Consider the following 19218-nt stretch of genomic DNA (forward strand, 5'->3'; position numbering starts at 1 on the left):
GAAAACCCAACTCCCAGAACTCAGGGAGGCCAGGGCAGGCAGGCGAAGACGACGGAAAAGAGGAAAGAGAAACAGGTGGCCAAAAAAAACAAAAACTCTACAATGAAATCATCCAAAGGCAAAAAATGAAAAGACATCCACAATGTACATATTACTACAGGGATAGAAAAATTTTTAAGCACTTATCATGCTTCTATATTACTACACCATTTTAACCATTTATTGAGTGCCTTCTGCATACCTTACTCTCATCTCCTACCTCATTGCCTATCTCTCACTACATTCCCGCACCCCTGACTTTCTTCCTGTTCTTAGAGCGCTGGAAACTCATCCCTGTCTCAAGGCCTTTGTTCTTCCTGTTTCCTGCCTGGAACAGTAGTACCTCAGTTTGTTCCATGGCTGTCTCCTTCTCATCGTTCATTTCTTAACTCAGTCACCTTTGCAGGGAGGTCTTTCCTGACCATCCTATTTAATGCAGCCCACCCTACCTCTCATCTATTCTTTACTACATTCTCCTATTTATTTACTTATAGCATTTGTTTCTATCAAAAATTATGTATTATGGGCCAGTCGAGTGGCGCGTTGGTTAAGAGCTGGCTTGGGACGCCAGAGGACCCCGGTTTGGATCCCACATATGAGGGCCAGTGACACTTCCCTCTACGGCTAATATGCTGAACAACAGCTCAACCTGGAGCTGGGCTGCTGTGAGTTGCCGGCGATGGCGTAGGTACTGCAGTGGGTTGCCATAGGCTACCGTGTGTAGCCAGCAGCCAGTGTAAGCAGCCAGCAGCTGCAGTGAGCAGCCATCCAGAAGCCAGCGACTGATCTGCCTTGCCCAGGAAGAGCGCAATGATGGTGCCAACTTGGGCCAGTGAAACAATGACCTCCACAACTAGACTGAAGAACAAAACGACAGCAACTTGTCTGTTCCCCTTCCCCCGATTCCTCAGCACTGTTCCTATTCCCGAATTCCCCAATAAAAAAATCTTAAAAAAAAATGTATTATATCTATTTTGTTTGTTTCTTATCTATTCCCCTCAACCACATACACACACACACAAATAATCCATGAGGACAGGGATTTTTGTCTGTCATTTTCACTATTATACCTTCAGCACTTACAGCCTTAGCCAGGCACATGTTATATACTCTGTAATTTTTTAAAAAGGAATTGTGCATTCCATACATTATACTATGCTCTTTACATATATAAGATTGTTTACTCTCTACAACAATATGCATATACACCCTTTGCAAATAAGGAAATTGAGCCACAGAGGGAGTTAAATAACTTGCCCAGTGCACAGAGTAAGTGTAAGTGGAAGTTCATGGATTCAAATCTAAGTTTATCATTCCAAAACCCTTTCTCCTAGACACTCTTCCATACTGCCTCTCTGAATTATACAAGGCACTTTCAAGAGGCACTGAATATGGACGTCATGAAATGTGGTCTTTGCACTTGAAGGACATGTAGAACTGGTTGGGGACATAGGATGTTTACATAAAGAGATAAATAATAACAAGAGGCAGCTATACTGCTGATAGCCCCTGTCTTAAAGATGAGAAAACAAAGAATCACACAAAATAAAGTGAAGGGGAAACAGCACTCAACTCAGTGGCCCCCCATTCGGAAGCTTAGGACCTGTCACCTTCCTGCCTTCATAAAGAGCCTGCTAGTCATCCTCCCCCCACCGAAAGGATCACACACAGTATTGGAGTGCTTCAGTTATCCAGAATGGCCTGCAGCCAGGTGTTTTGGGTGACTAAAGCTGAAGTGGCTAAGCATTTACAATGTTTACTTTTTATTCTTAAAATCTTATAAAAGAATTATATGTTTACTTTTTCCCAAGTTTGTCTTTAAGGACCAGCTACTTCTGAATTACAAAGATTGTTTTTAACACAGACTTCAACCTATCCCCTGATTACCTCATTCACAGGGTTTGGGGAGTGCCTATGAATGTGTTATCAGGCTTTTCAGGTTATCCTGACACCCAGCCAGGTTTGGAATCCATGAATAATGAACATAAATTAACATTTATTTGGTGATTCAGGGTCTTTTTATTTGTGCCTATTATTAAACTGCACATTCACTCCAGCTATAGCTAGTGTGAATGATGGTTGCCACATCCCTGGGTCTCAATTTCCTCACCTGTAAAAGTAAAATAAATTGGGTTATATGATCTCTAAAATCCTTTTGACTTTTAAAATTCTAGTTCCTCAAAGTGGAGCTTTCCCAGGATATCAACTAAACCATTGCTTCTTTAAAGAATAATACACACACACACACACACACACACACACACACACACACACATCTTCTTTTCAAAGTGCATCCTTTAATGGGAACTAAAATACAAAACATTTAACCATAGAAGTAGTAAATCCATGTTAGCAACAGCTTCTGCAAATAATTTGGCCAGTTCTTTTCGAGCCCTGATGACATATAAATCTAAATTAATTAATATTCCATTGATCCATCAAAATCGTCTAGTTTTCACTTTGGTTTTGTCAGGTTCTATATGTGTAATAATCTTATATTCCAAACAAGAAAGTGAATGAATGGTAATTAAATAAACAAACAAACAAACAGAAATGTGATCTGACAAACTCACATACACACACACTCATTGACAGAATGTTTGAAATAAAGATTTCAAATAGCGTCATCATATGTGTTCCCTCTACACCAGCAGTTTTCAAACATAGGCATTTTTTTTTTCCTTCTTGGGTACATTTGGCAATGTCTGTAGACCTTTTTGATTGTCACATTGAGCAGGGAGGTTGCTACTGGCACCTAGTGGGTAGAGGCCAGGGGTGTTGCTGAACATCTTAACAATGAGCACGAAGGCCACCACAACAAAAGATTATCTGGCCCTAAATGTCAATAGTGCTGAGGCTGAGAAACTTTTCTACACTACAGAGTGGCCTGAGGCACCAAGTAAGGGGAAAACCAAGCTCTTCATTCCATTAGAAAAGAGAAAGAAAACACACTCACCTCTACAATTCCATGTAAATCTCCACTAACCAAAACCGGTTACATGGCTATACCGTGAAGTTGTTATTTCCACCCTGACACTTCTAAGCACTTTAGAAAGGAAAGCCAGGTCTATTCCCTTCTATTTCTGGTCTGTAAGAGGTCTTTTATTCTCACTGTCCTAGGCATTTTCCCACAACGTGAGTGAAATATGTTGCCAAATGGTGTGGGAAAGATTTTGATAATCCTTACCTCACCTATTCTGGAGATAAATGTTTCTGCAGCTTCTGGCCCAATATTTTACATATTTCACATACATTGAGAAGAAAATGTGGTTACATGTTTTGACATAGCTTGTATTTTTTTAACAAAATTGTTATGAAGACAAATAGCAGTCTAACTCATATACAACAGTAAGGTCTAGATTTTGTGTTTTCATATACGCATGTTCTGCTGAATTTTGATAACTTGTAGTTGATAAAAGAACTTTATAGTTGGAAAGACCTTGGAATTTATTTTCCTACTTTCTAATATCATAGCTCATTAAATATAAGCTGCCATTAATTGAAAGTACACTATTGTGTACCCCTAAAAAGAAAATGTATGTCAATTGAAAATGACATGTCCTCAATCATAAGACACATCTCAATTTGAAAGACATTAAAATGTGGAAAAGATGCATCTTATAATGGATAAAATACACTATTATATACTATAATACCTTTTTCTCTTTCTCAGATGAAAACCATGTGTCATGTTATTCTATTAAAATCCTTCCATAATAATATAACAAGAGATACACATGGGACAAAACACATAAATGGTGAAAAAAAACTGGCTTAAAGAAATAAACCAAAATCTTATGTAATTCTAAGGTTCCTTTTAAGTTATAGATGCACTGGGTACTTTACTAACTGAACAGGATTAGTAAAAATCTAGTTACTGCTTTTCTATGGGGGAAAATTATAGCTATAGTTCTAAAATGGGGAAAGTTACAACCGATAACTAATTATCTAGTTATAGCTTTTAAATGGGGGAAGTTACAATAGGTATTATAATGAATAAAAATTAGAAAGAGAGAGAGAGAGAGAGAGAGAGAGAGAGAGAGAGAGAGAGAGAGAGAGGGAGAGAGACATGGACTGCCTTTGACAAAAAGGTAGGTAACAGGATTTTTGTTTAGGGAAAATGACCTCAGGGTCAGATCACATTTAAGTTAAATCTGTGTTTTCTAGAAATTCTACCTATAATGAAGGTAATGAAACCAGTTAACCCTTGAACAACCTGGAGGTTAGGTGTCCTAACCACTCCCACCCCCACTATGTAGTAGAAAATCCACATATAACTTTTAACTCCCCAAAAACTTAACTACTAATAGCCTACTGTTGACTGAAAGCCTTAGCAATAACATAAACAGTTGATTAACACGTATTTTGTGTATTGGATGTATTATATACTGTATTCATATAATAAATTAAGCTAGAGAAAAGAAAATGTTTGAAAAATATCATAAGGAGGAGAAAATACATTTACAGTATTTATAGAAAAAAATCCACGTGTAATTGGACCTATGCAGTTCAAACCCATTTTGTTCAAGGGTCAACTGTAGATGTATCTTGTGATTGCTTGGAGGCACTATAATATCCTTTGGTATAAAAAAGTTAGTGTTGGTTCCTATACTAAGCTTGGAGTTGGGGGTGGGGGGTGGACTTGAGAAAGACTTTTAGAAGTATATCATAGAATAGCCTATCCACCGAAATATTTTCATAGGTCAAGTTTTTTTTTCCAGTAGGAAGAAAGACTTGAATGAGTAAATGCCCAGCCAAAGTAGAAATCACACATAGAATTTTTATTTTCTTTTACTAGAAGCTGAAAAGCAAATAAGGCTAAAAACCAGCAAAACCAGTCCCACCAATACATGTGCCACAGCTGTACTGGGCAAGAGCTTAACAGTGCTGTTGGCTGCAAACTCTCCCAAGCACAGCCCAGCACCAGTGAGCTGCCTGTTCACACACAGTGGCCATCAAGCTGCCAAAGTTATCAAAATCTCAACATACTATTTTAGTAATTCTGCCTAAATGACTGTAAATACCAATCGAGAGCTGAAGAGAGAAAACAAACAAGGCCCTAATGTTTCTGTACCAACCAACCAAGAGTAACATCAACAACATACTTCTTGGCATCCCAGTATGTACAGTATAATCATAAAACACAGTGCATGTTGGAAAAGCATAGCCTTAAAACCCTCAGCAGTGAACAACCAACAGCTGCTTTTCTGAAGTTGAGAGTAAACTTTACCCAGCAGTTGAGGCTATAAAATCAGTCTAGTGAGGGCACCAGTTACCTCTCCAGCAGGTAGGCATATACTCTTGTTATTTATTTAGCAGTCTTGGAAATCCCAATCCTGTTTCCAAATGCTTATTCTAGAAAATGGCAAGTAATGCTGTGCCACTGCTACCCACAATAAATAGCCCTTTTAAAAAATTTTAAAGCCAACTACAAATGGAAATTGAAACAGGTTGTTAGTAAGAGTAAGGAACTTCAAAACATGCTTAAACATTGATTATCTTGAGGGAAATAACACAGGTGTACTGAGGCCCTTGGTTGAGAAATCTGAAACAGCTTCATGTTGACTTTAAGCGAAACAGGGGATCTTTAAGATATGGAAACTCAGATCATACTTATTCTTATTTTGAAGTGAAGTTATTGTTTCCAAATATATATATATATATATATATGTATATGTATACACACACACACACACACATATGTTGTGTCGTCACTAAAGTCATGATGCATTGTTGCATTGAAAAACATAGAAAAATATGTCATGACTTTCCCGACGACCCAATATATACACATATATATACATATGTATAATTTATATATAATATATACATACTTATATAATATATGTAATATATACATACCTATATTTTATATATATATATATATATAAAATTTAACTCAGTGTACATTGAGAGGGCTTTCTCTAAATATTCCATGAATAAACGACCATGATAATGTCAAACACTGGACATACATGAACTTAATCTGCATTTAAATGAGCATACATTAATTGATTTCAGTATTATAATCAAAACTTCAAAAATTAAAGTGACATATTTGATTATGTGCATAATCATAAACATTGAGAGTTATAAGGAGCCCTACAGGTCACCTAGTCCAACCCCCTCAATTTACAGATGAGGAAACTGAGGATTAGAACAGCAAGTACAGCCCATGGTACCTACCACCAGCAAGGATGTGGTCCAGGCTGGTCTCAATATCTTCCATCTCCAAGGCCAGTATTTGCACCAGGATTCACAGTTATTACAAGCCTTCACAACTATTAGGAATGGAACTAAACCACCATATGAATTATAAATTACTATAAATCACATACGGAACTTTAATACAGCTAAACTAAGAAAGTTTACGTTCAGTTGTGGACAGTATTTGGGAAGACAGAAGCTAAATACAGAATATTTACTGAACTTCTTATGTGATGACAGCTCTTCATTTGGCCTTTACAGAATCCCAAAGGAGATACCATTTAATATTCACAGTTTACAGATGAAATAATTGATACCCAAAAGCCTCAAAAGGAATGATCCAAGATGGCAGAGTAGATACATGCTCTGCTTGCCTCATCCCGTAACACATCAAAATTACAACTAAATTAAAGAACAATCAACCTGGAGAACCATCTGAAGTCTAGCAGAACAGACGTTTTATAACTAAGGATATAAAGAAGAAGGATATAAAGAGACTGGTAGGAGGGGCAGAGATGCGAAACGGGCTGACCCCAAACATCCATGTTGTGGATGAAATTGGAAGGGCTATCTCGGCCATGGAGGTTCCCTGTGGAGGAGCAAGAGACCCCAGCCTCACATCACACTTCCCATCAAGGAGTACTAGTGCTGTGAAAGGAGTTCCCACAACATCTGGCTATGAAAAACAGTGGGGATTTTGATCATCCAGGTGGGATGGAAGGCTGCAGGAAACCCAGACATCCTCTGAAAGGGCCTGCACACAGACTCACTCATAGGCACTCACCCTGGGATCAGGAGAAGAAACAGTGACTTGGGGAATGTCAGAGTCATGGGGCAGGGAGGTGGGGGGGGCAGACTGAGGTGTGTGGCCTCAGCAGGTGGCCTGGAGGACAGTCAGCATTTTCCCTTTTTGGTTCCTCCTCCCGTGCACCCAGCAGGCAGACAACATCTTTCCTGTGTTGAGTCTGCCCCCTACACTTACGGCCAAATCTGAATCTGAAATGGCCTGGTGAGCTCCGAAGCTCCACTCTGCTGATTCACTGTGACCCCCACTCCACCCAACTCCGTACCACAGGAGGCTTTATCTGTGGCTGAAACTTACTGGAGCAGGCAACCAGCAGCAGGCAGCAGCAGACTTTGATGTCCCAGCTTTTTGCAAAGCTACTCCAGACCTGGTATTGGTGGCAGCCATCCTCAGTTCACAGAGTGGCCTCTCCCACGCGCCTCCGGGTTTACCACAGGCAGCAACCAACCATGATCACTTTGTAGCTCCTATCAGGTAGACCCCAACCAGTAACAGGAAGTGGGTGACCTGGGCCTGCACCAGAGCCCCTCCCAAGAGGTCCAAGAACCAATATACTTGGAAGTTGGCTTTAGATGACAACAGAGCACTTCCCACGTAGCCCCACAAGTGGCTCACCAAAGGTTGGTCTCAACAGGCACCAGAGCCCACTGAGGCAAATCCCACTCCATGTAGTAAGCCCCCAGCACAGCAGCTCGTAAGCTGTGGATGTGGCCAAACCCCACAGTATGTCAGCTTAAGGATGAGTCCCATCCACTGACTTGCTGATAGCAATCAAGGCTAAAATGTTAACAGGAGGGCACACACAACCCACACAAAGAACACTCCCAGAACACCCAGCTCAGATGACCAGGGACACTGTGTCAGGACCCCACGGGGCACCTATTACATAAGGACACCCAGCAAGAGACCTAGCAGATCTACCTAATACATAGCAACAAATGGAGAGGCAGTCAAAATAAAGAAACAAAAAAAGATATGTCCCAAATGAAAGAATAGGAGAAACTCCAGAAAAAGAACTAAACAAAATGAAGGTAAGCAACTTCCTACAGAGTTCAAAACACTGGTTATAAAGATGCTCAAAGAACTTCAACAAAGAGATAGAAAGCATTTAAAAAGGACATAGAAACCAAAAAAAAGAACCAATCAGAGTGAAGAATACAATAACTGAAATGAAGAATGCACTAGAAGGAATCACTAGCAGACCAGATAAAGCAGGGGATTGAATCAATGACTTGAAAGACAAGGTAGCAGAAAATACCCAATCAGAACAGCAAAAGGAAAGAAGAATAAAAAAAATTAGGATAGTTTAAGAGACTTCTGGGGCAACATCAAGTGTAACAACATTCACATCATAGGGCTACCAGAAGGAGAAGAGAGAAAGCAAGGGACTGAGAACCTATTTGAAGATATAATGACTGAAAGCTTTCCTAACCTGGCAAAGGAAATAGACATACAAGCCCAGACGTGCAGAGAGTCCCAAACAAGATGAACCCAAAAAGGCCCACACCAAGATACGTTATAATTAGGATGACAAACGTTAAAGACAAAGAGAATCCTAAAAGCAGCAAGAGAAAGGCAACTAGTTAACACATAAGGGAGCTCCCATAATATTGTCAGCTGATTTCTCAACAGAAACTTTGTAGGCCAGAAGGGATTGGCACAAAATATTCAACATGATGAAAAGCAAGGACCTACAACCAAGACTACTCTACCCAGCAAGGCTATCATTTAAAGTAGAAGGACACAGAAAGATCTTCCCAGACAAGAAAAGGCTAGAGGAGTTCATCACCACCAAAACAGTATTACAAAGAGAGTTAGAGGGACTCTTTAAAATGAAAAAAAAAAAAGATCAAAAATATGAATAATAAAATGGCAATTGTTACATATCTATCAACAATTACTTTCAATGTAAATGAATTAAATGACTCAATCAAAAATATACCATGGCTGAATGCATAAGAAAACAAGACCTTTACATATGCTGCCCACAAGAAACTCACTTCAGATTGAGAGACACACACAGACTGAAAGTGAAGGGATGGAAAAAGATATTTCATGAAAATGGAAATGGAAAAATCAAAAAAATAGCTGGAGTAGCAATACTTATACCAGACACAATAAACTTTTAAACAAAGGATAGGGCCGGCCGAGTGGCTCAGTTGGTTAAGAGTGCGAGCTCTGAGCAAAAGGGTCGCTGGTTCGATTCCCACATAGGCCAGTGAGCTGCACCCGAGCTGAGCGGCCACTGAGTTGCCAACAGGCAGCCAGATGGCTCAGTGGTCAGAGCTTGCACTCTTAGCAACAAGGTTTCCGGTTTGACTCCCACATGGGATGGTGGGCTACGCCTACCTACAATTAAGATTAAACATGGCACCTTGAGCTGAGTGGCCACGAGCTGCCGTCGGGCAGCTGGATGGGACTGGACTTGGAACTGAGCTGCCTGCGCCCTCCACAACTAAGACTGAAGAACGACTTGGCTGTTCCCCTTTCCCAATTCCCCAATAAAATCTTTTTTTAAAAAAAGGCTATAACAAGAGACAAAGAAGGACCTAGTAATCCCACTTCCGGGCATTTATCTGAAGAAACCCAAAACGCTACTTTGAGGGGACATGTGCATACATATGTTCATTGCAGCATTGTTTACAATGGCCAAGACGTAGAGGCAGCCCAGGTGTCTGTCTGTGGAAGTATGGATAGAGGAGGTGGTACATATACACAACAGAATACAGCTCGGCCATAGAAGGGTATGGGTCCTTGCCATCTGTGACAGCATGAATGAACCTGGAGGGTATTGTGCTGCGTGGAATATCTCAGAGAAAGACAGATGCAATGTGATTTCATTTATATGTGGAATCTAAAGAACAAAGTTAATAAAACAGAAACTCACTCATAGATACAAAGAACATTTTGATGGTTGCCAGATGGGAGGGGGGTGGAGGGATGGGTAAAAAATGGGAAAGGATTAAGAAGTATGAATTGGTTGTTACAAAGTAGTCATGGGGATGTAAGTTATAGCAGAAGGAATACAAATACTGTAATACTATGGTGTCAGATAGGTACTAGATTTATTGGGGTGATAGATGGGAGGGAGTTGGGGGACAGCGTGAAGAAAGTGAAGGGATTAAGAAGTACAAATTGGTAGTTACAAAATAGTCACAAGAATGTAAAGTAAAGCATAGGGAATACAGTCAATAATATGGTAATAGCTATGTATCGTGCCGGGTGAGTACTCAACTAGTCAGGGGGATCACTTCTTTAATTATACAAATGTCTAACCACTATGCAGTACACCTGATATTAATATAAAATAATGTTAAATGTGAACTGTAATTGAAAAATTAAAAAGGGGGGAAAGGCGAAGGAGAATAAGAGGTTCAAATTTTGAGGTATAAAACAAGTCATGGGGATGTAATGTACAGCATGGGGAATATAATCAATAATATTGTGATAGCGTGGTATGGTGTCAGATGGTTGCTGGACTTATGGTGATCACTTCTCTAGGTATATAAATGTTGAACAACTATGGTGTACACCTGAAACTGATATAATATTGTATGTTAGCTATATTTTTTAATGAAAATCTTTTAAAAATAACCTCAATAGCAGACATCCTTCTATAACTCAGGTATCACTGTGCTGTTCCTACAAGGTAAGCTCTTCACCACTATCACTACCCACAAGAGAGACATAGGATATGTTTGGCCGGGAGCAAGATTGTAATTTCTTTTATACTGTGTGAATTGCCCTCTCTTGTTGAAAGCAGAGATCTGTACTGGCACTGATGGAGGTGTGTGGGTGTATGTGTGTGAAGGAGAGAAAGTGAAGTGACCCAACAGCAGCCAGCAAGTCATTGACACCGATGTTCATTGTGTTAGTTTGTAAAAAGGGGTTTCCCCACTATTGTGCGCTTTCCTTCATTGCCCTGTTGCCTTTTTTACCAAACGGCAGTCTGACATTCATTCGGTTTCCTCTCCCTCTTCATGTTACTCCCCCATTATCAATATCATTTCCACAAGGTACTGCGTTTGCCCTCTTTCCAAAGCTTACTTGTTGACCCTTTAGGTAGATCCTTTAAGAGCCCACAGAACAAAAAGTTATAAAGGTATTTGAATATCATCAAGTCCATTCCTACATTTTAATTGTGCAGAAACTGACTCCCAGACAGATAATAAAGCCAGTCAGAAACAAAACTGGGACTTGAGGCAAAGTTCTGACTTAAGTCTAACTCACACTTTTCTCACAACATTCCTGATCATATGATTGGCCTAAAAAGAATAAGTGTATATTACTTCCTTGGACCAAACACATTATTTCAAGCCATTACCATGTTTTATTTTTAATAACAAGGTGAAAATAAAATTGGGAATCAGCATAGGGTAGTAGAAAGACAACACAAGCTTCATAGTGAGACAGATATAAATTTGATTTGGGGCCCCTAATTTGCTATGTTACCTTGGGCAGATTGCTCAACTTTGCTGACGTTGTTACTACCTGAGAGTACTAAGAATCAAATGTAGCAGTATTTATAAAGCATCTAACATAGTAGGTGCTCAATATATGTTGGTTCCCAATAATTGTAACCTACTACTTAAAGAGCTGTGCCACTCTAGCAAATTCCTTGAGCCCTTGGGCCTCAGTTTCTTCCTCTATAAAATGAGAAGATGAAAAAAAAACAAATGAATTCCAAAGTCCCTTTCAGTTCATCAAGAAATAAGTAATCCCCAAATATTCCTTCACCTTAGTTTAAATTCAACAAACACTTAAGTACCTATATCCATCCTAGGCACTGAGCCATTCCAACTACCACCGGAAAGTATGATTTCAGCAGAATGGGATCCAACTCCATGGTACCTTAAGTTCCACAAAGAAAAATGACTATGCAAAACTAAAGGACTTCACTGTAAGGAAAACTCTACAAGAATATCACATACCTAATGCAAGAAATAAAAATACCATAGGGTATACTTTAAATTATTACTCTCTGTTTTTTTGCTAGAATGGAAGACGAGAACTAAAATATTTATACTACGGAACTATAGCCAAAGACTCAAGAGACATGTAGTTAGAGCAACTAATACCATTTTTCGAAAAGAAAGAAATGAATAATAATCTTCTCTTCCCATTGAGTCTTATGCTAGGCTTTAAAATTTAAGATATTTGTATCATTCTGAAATGGGGGAATAACATTTATTCTGAGAGGTGTTTCACAACAATAAACATTAATATAAGAAGGTAGTTGACCATTTTCTCACATTACTTTTGAATTTCATGTTTTGGATTTACATTCTCTAAAAATAAAATATAATGCAATTTAAATGCTTGAATCTTGTAAGCAAGACCCGGGGAAATATTATCTGACCTTAAATGGCAATTTTAACTACAAAGTTTTCCCCCCTTTTCTCTTCCATAAGGAAATCATTATCAATGGATTTTTTTCATTACAGGTAAGACTTTTTACAAATAATACCCTATAGGTTCAAAATATATTTAAAATCATGATTAGAGCTCATAATCATGGTTTCCCAAAAATACATTTGAGGTTTACTCTGTTATAATACCCAGACAACATTATTCACCTATGTTTTAGAATATTAGAGTACACATCTGAGGTGATAAAACATTATCAACAACAATAACAACAACAAAAAACTGTGCCTTTTGTGAGTATGAAAAGACAGAAAACATCCATTTAAACATGATCTCAAATGTGTGAAATAATATAATCCATTTTTAAAAATCACCAGCTGTGTTCTATGGGCTAATTTTTTTTTTGTCCTAAAAGATGATTAAGAGTAAACTATGTCCTCCGACATACTTTGTGTGCAAAGGTCCGGAGAGCCACAGAAATATGATTTAGGTATATACACATCAAGCATAGTGTGAACCAGAGGCAGAGGCCTGGATCCTGCTTGTTTGTGGTGGTGTTACTATGTGACTTTAGGACAAGTCCCTTCGCCTTTCTAGTTCTGTTTCTTTATCTATGAAACAACAGGAGGGACCATCTGATCCTTTTAAGGTTTCTTCCAGTTCCTATAATTACCATCTGTATGAATCCTCAGTACAGCATTTGAGGGGCACGAGGCATGGGGCAAAAGTGCTCACAGGAGAGAACTTATCCTGCTCTTCGTGCACGTTGCCAGGACAAGCCAGCTTCTGTAGAGAGCCAGACACTAAACGGCCTGGCTCCATGCCTCGGCTAAAGAACCCCATCGATGACTGTGAAAGCACTTACAGAGGCTCAGCCAGAGGAAACTATTTTCTGAAGGCAGTCCAAAAAATAAGTATGGGGTGTATGAGCCCTCACAACCCCGAACCCTTTGTGTCCTCAGCCTTTCATCTTGGCTGGCAAAGGCACTGAGTTCATTTAGGTGACCCATGTTTTCTGAGCCTTAAGAGAAATAATTCTGAAAATGAATGGTTCTCATTCCCAGTCCCACTTCTAATGCTTAAAAATACACATATTTGTATGCAGCAGCTACACTGCATGTAACAGTCCCGGGACACCTTCATAAGACAGTTTAGCATAGCAGTTAAAAGTATAAAATGGTTTTGAATCCTGGCTCTACTACTTAACTGCTATGTGATCTTGGGGGAAAAGTTTAACCTCTCTGTGCTTCAGGTTCTTTTTCTGTAAAATAGGGAAACTAATAAAACCTAATTCATAGCGTAGTTGTGAAGATTAATTAAGATAATACATGCAAAGCAGTTAGCACAGAGCCTGACATAAAGTAAAAGACAGAAGGAAAGGGGAAGGAAGGAAGACTGATTGATCGTGGGACCTGGGATGCCCTTTTCAGGTTTATCTGAAGGCCAAAATCAATTTGCTGGCAGTGAATGACATCTGCTGATCTTTCTTCTTCTGAGCAAACAATATGGCAAAGCCTCAAAGCTGGGGCTAGCTCTTACTAATAGGATCCTGCAGAAGCCAGAAGGCAATGAGATTATCCCGAAAGTAGGAAAGAGTTACTCTGGTTTAAGACAAGATCTGTAAAAGAGGTAGAAACACACACAAACATTTATTATGGTCATACAGAATCAGAGAAAGGGGGTTGTTTTACATTTATGCCCTCTCAAGTGTTGCCAGCATTAAAAGCTACAGAATTTTATAACTGGATAGCTCCTTAGAGACCATTTGGTTCAACTCCCTGAGTTGACAGGTAAGTAGGTGAGTTCCAGAAAAGCTACGCCACTTACTTGAAGTCATTCAGCAGTAAATGACAGTGCCAAGATAAAGAAGCTTCCTGACTCCCCTATTTGCCCATACGGTACTTGGCCTGGTACCCTGCCCCTGTTGTGCCAAACAAAGCATTAAGACACACACATACACACACACACAGGTTTCTCATTTTGCCTAGGTTCCCAATAAGCACAGAAGCAACTTCAACCCCTAGACCTTCTTCCCAGAGCCTCCCATCATGGGAACTGGGGAGGATACCAGTCCATCTGTGGCCCCCTGCCAGGCCTTCTTTGGTGTTGCTGCTTTCTCTCCCTGTTCCCTCCTCACATCAGCTTTTAAGGGCTGCTATTAGTTTCTCACCTCAAAGGCCAGGCACTTCCCAGGGCAGAAGTTACCACCTGCTAGTTTGCAAATTCTCATCTTCCCACAAATGCTATATCTTGAGACAGGAAATACCTAAGTGTTACTAAGTTTCCTCCAAGCTCCCTGAGTGAATTCAGCCAGAGCTAATCCCTCTTTCCCTCCCTCCCTAAAATAACTCAAACAAGTTCCTTTATAAAGTGTGTGAGTTTGTGAAGGGCTGGAGAGCCCTTCAGCACGCCTGACACAGAGAAAAGGAGACAGAGGGGACCAAGAAAGAGGATATGGATTGGGGGTACACTGACAAAAAAGTGTCTGGATCCTGGAGACAGCTGTGCTGTTGAGACTGACTCATTACTAAGGGGACAGAACTGCCAAGGGAATCGCAATGTTTTAATTACAGCAGACTGGTGCCCCAAACTACACACGTAGGAAGCAGGCAGAAGCTACCCTGAAGTGACAGAAACAAGGACCTCTCTCTTCCTCCGGCTCCCTTTTCTCTCATCTGATGCTGGCTATTCTATGCCTGGAGGGCACACCCCAAAGTTCCCTAGCATCACCCCTCCAGGGAACTCCCCTCCCTATTCTCCCATGGTTTGAAGAGAAGCATAGGGCATCAGAGGTTTTTCTCAGCTCTGCCAAGTGCTCCCCCGTCCCTTGATCTGAGAGAAGCTTTCGGTGAGTGTCTGAAGGTGACAAACGTGAGGCGCTTCTTGTCCCTAAGTACATGCGCCCGTGTAGTGTGCCCCTCAGCCTAGGTCTCTGCTGTGAGGGTGGGAAGCGAAGTGTCATCCAAATGTACCTTCCCCGCACACGCACCCACCCACGAAACCGGAAGGAAGGCTTTCCTCTTGCCTTTTCCCCCTCCCTACCTGAATTCCGGGACCAAGTTAGGCTGCAACCCGTAGAAAGCAGCGGAGAGAGTGACCAGCCACCCGGGCTTGTAACTCCCGTTCTCGCACTCCAGATAAGGCGGAGACCACTTGACATGGCTCTTGTCCCCGCCAAGCCCGTCTCTGCGCCGCCAGCTATGGCCCAGGCCCCGGGGCCCCTGATTGGAGCCACGGCGATGTACATGGGTCCTCCACTTGCGCCGGAGGCCATGAAACCACTCAGTCTCGAGAGTGGCGTTGGCCAACTGGTGTGCGGAGGAGGACAGGTCCTGGAGCAGGATACGACTCTCCTCGCGCGTGGCCTGGAGGAAGACCTGCGGGGCCGACGCGGACAGCGACTCGGTGCTGAAGGTGATGGCCGCCCGGGAGATGCTGGGCTCGCCCTCCAGGAGACTCCGCACCAGTGCCTGGTACCACTCCAGGTCGTCCTGCAAGTTCTGCTCCCGCGACTTATTGCTCTGCAGCATCATGTTGAGGAAGTTGGTTGCGTGTGTCAGCGTGTCCAGCGCCCCGTGCAAGGAGGGATGGGAGCTGGCTAGGGCTAGCGACTTCCCTGGCAGGCCCGCCAACTCATAGCGGCTCGAGCAGTTAGCTAGCTTCAGCTGGTGGGAATCCCCGGTGTGGAGGTAAGAGGCCACGTCCATGGGCACCTCCTCGGCGAGTTTCTGCGCCAAGATGGTGCCGTCGGTGGAGCGGCTCCTGGGAGCCGAGGGGTCCGAGGCGGAGGCTCGGGCGGGCTGCTGGGCGTGCTGCTTCGCCCTCAGGGTCCTCTCTCGAGGGGAACCCTGCCGTCCCGCAGGATCGCGGCTGGCGCCAACGGCCCCCAGTCCCAGATGAGCGAGCAGGAAGCAGAAGAGTAAGAGATAAGCCATGGCTCCCATCCGCCTCGCAGAGAGAAGAGGTAACGGGGAGGGGTCACTTTTTAAATTTCGGTCGTCAATTTACAGCAGTACGACTTTTACTTGGAGACTTCCCTCTTCTCCAGATGGCACCCAGTCGAAAAGGACTTTAAAATAAGACTGTCTCAAAATCAGCCCACGAGCTAAGGTACCGTCACAGGAAATCGGATCACCTGTGGCAACACTGGCTACAAGCCGCTCCACGGTGGGTCGGCTAGGGATTACGCACCTCACAGCCTTGAGCAGAACAGGTTACCTCCCTTCTGGCTCCCGGCAGCTATAGTTAGCTCGCTTACGTCTTTCTGCTCGGCAGCTTCCACCGCTGCTCTCATTGAGGTGTGCTCAGGGGCTGCTGCTGCTGCTGCTGCCGCCGCGGCCGCGGAAGACGCTGCTCCATCATCTCACCCGTGGCAGGTCGTTCCCGCCTCCCGAATCTGGCTCCTCCTCATTCGCTTCGCCCGGAGGCGGGGAGCGCGCGCGCACAGACCGGCCCCGCGAGCCCCGCAGCCAGTCCCAAAGAGCGGATATTTCTTTTCAGACGTTGCAACGTCTCTGGAGTCGAGAGGGCCAGGCAGCTGGTTAACTAGCGCCTTAGATTTGGCCACAAACCACACGCCTGCCTCTCCCTGCTCTCGGGAGGGAAGCCGGTTTAAAGAGGCAGCCTGACCGCAACCAAACCCTTGTAGGGCGGCTTCAAGTCGTCTTGTTCCCTGTTTGGTCGGCTCTTCTGTCAATCAGCCGACTGCCATTTGTTGGGAATGGGGCGGGAGCTGTCCAGTGCTGAACCCGAGGCAGCAGGAGGAGGCGCAGGAGGAGGCGGTGAAGCGGGATGCAGCAGCTCCGACTCCTTTCACCCACTCGCGTTCCCTGATGACTCGGAAACCTGAGGGGGTGGGATGGGGTGGGCAGGAGTGAGGGAAGAAGCAGAGCTTTTGTGGCTCAGAGCTTAAGAAACTTGAACGTACTGAAGAGGAGGGTGTTGGCGGCTTGCGTGCTTAATTCAATCATGCTGAACACTTTTGCCTGGAAAAGAGGGAGCAAGGAGTTTTCATTTCTGACTTAAATCGGAAGGGTGGGACGTAGGCTGGAGATGTGTCCTCCCAAGCATCTGCTCATTTTTGGCCAATCATCAAATCCTCCTCGTTGTCGGTTAAAGAAATGATTAAAACCTACTTTCAGAGGTCTTAGCGATGGGGAAGGAATGGAGACATCTACTGGCTGAGCTTTAAGGGGAAAGTGCCATATTTAAGGAAGCTCCACTTGAAAGGCGGCCAGGGTGAAGGGGAACCTGTCGAAGTGTATGCAAGTGAAGATGTGGAAGGGAGAGAATCTGTGAAAATGACAGGACTCGTTCTGTGACAGAATGAGAATGGGTGAGTCTATGTTGAGTGAGAAGGGCAGCCATTCTTAGAGTTTTTAGAATTGATGAATATAAAAACTACGACATCTGGTTAACTATAGATTGGGATATCCCAGCAGAAGAAAGAAGAGTTGAATAAGTATGCCAACTCCCTCCCCTCCAATTATTGGGAAATCCCTTAACACCCATCCAATTGTTTTACTTGAAGCTTTAAGAGTGTCTTCTTACATTCTGAAAATGCTAATTAGTACTGGATATGTAGGGTTTTTTTATGCCTTCCACTTTCCATATGCACTCCATTTTCAAATTCCCCAAGAACGACAAAAATAGAAAATTCCAAATTCACTTCAATCCCAACTAACAAAAAATGACACTCATGGCATTCTATAATAGCACTGCTTCAATTTACTTTACCATTTCATTTCATTCTCCCCACTGAGAAAATACCTAAACATTGAAATGTAAGCTCTAATGACCAACAGTTTGTCTGCATTGATCACCGTAGTATCATGAGCACCTAGAACACAGAGAAATGCCTGGCACATAGTGTGTTCCCACTAAATATTTGCTAAATTAATGAGTAAGCCAGAAGATCATGGTGATGAAGCTAATTATTTAAAAATCTATCTCCATATTTAAGAAAAGTCTGCCTGATATGTCAGTGATGAGGGCTTTTGGATAAAACATAGCAACCATTTTTACAAACTAGAGTGCATGGTCTCCAAGTGAGTTTTCATAGCTGTGCAAAGAATGGTTATTAGATTTGTATTTACTTAGAAGTAGATTTCATGTTCATATCCGACTTTTTGTTTAAATTTTGCTTTGCAGTGTATGCTCCTTTGCTAAATAAAGGTCATCCCAATTTAATGCTCTATTATAACATATGTGACAAAAATGACAGAAGTAGTTTCCATTTGTTTAATTTATCAAGTATATATATGATTTTCCATAATTTAACGATAGAAAAACTGGACTGTAATTATATCATTAATTGATGGTTTTAGAAAATCTATGTAACTTATTAACAATTATTTAAATTTTTCTAGTCACTTAAAAAGGAAGATATAATTTTATTAGTAGATCCTTCTATAAGTAATTCGATGACACAGCAAAATTGAAACACTTGGGGGGCCGGCCGAGTGGCGCGATGGTTAAGAACTCGCTTGGGATGCCAGAGGGCCCCGGTTCGGATCCCACATATGAGGGCCAGTGACACTGCCCTCTGCAGCTAAGATGCTGAACAACAGCTCAACCTGGAGCTGGGCTGCCGTGAGTCGCCGGCGACGGCGTAGGCTGCAGCCCCTGTGGCAGTGGGTTGCCATGGGCTACCGTATGTAGCCAGCAGCCAGCGTGAGCGGCCAGCAGCCGCAGTGAGCGGCCGTCCAGAAGCCGGCGACTGATCTGCCTCGCCTGGGAAGAGCGCAATGATGGTGCCAACTTGGGCCAGTGAAGCAACGTCCTCCACAACTAGACTGAAG

The 19218-nt window shown here is 42.4% G+C and overlaps 1 protein-coding gene across 1 annotated transcript in view; it reads right to left on the reverse strand.

Annotated features, from left to right (window-relative positions):
* Positions 1-18892, reverse strand: part of GPR158 (G protein-coupled receptor 158) — a 409585-nt gene extending 390693 nt beyond the window's left edge. The window contains exon 1 of the mRNA XM_019630809.1: positions 15461-18892. Within this exon, the coding sequence (XP_019486354.1) occupies positions 15461-16362 (902 nt within the window). The 5' untranslated portion in view covers positions 16363-18892. The remainder of the gene's footprint in view (positions 1-15460) is intronic.
* Positions 18893-19218: the final 326 nt, after the last annotated feature.

The sequence above is a fragment of the Hipposideros armiger genome, unplaced genomic scaffold (assembly GCF_001890085.2).
Source record: "Hipposideros armiger isolate ML-2016 unplaced genomic scaffold, ASM189008v1 scaffold_949, whole genome shotgun sequence".
Taxonomy (NCBI): domain Eukaryota; kingdom Metazoa; phylum Chordata; class Mammalia; order Chiroptera; family Hipposideridae; genus Hipposideros; species Hipposideros armiger.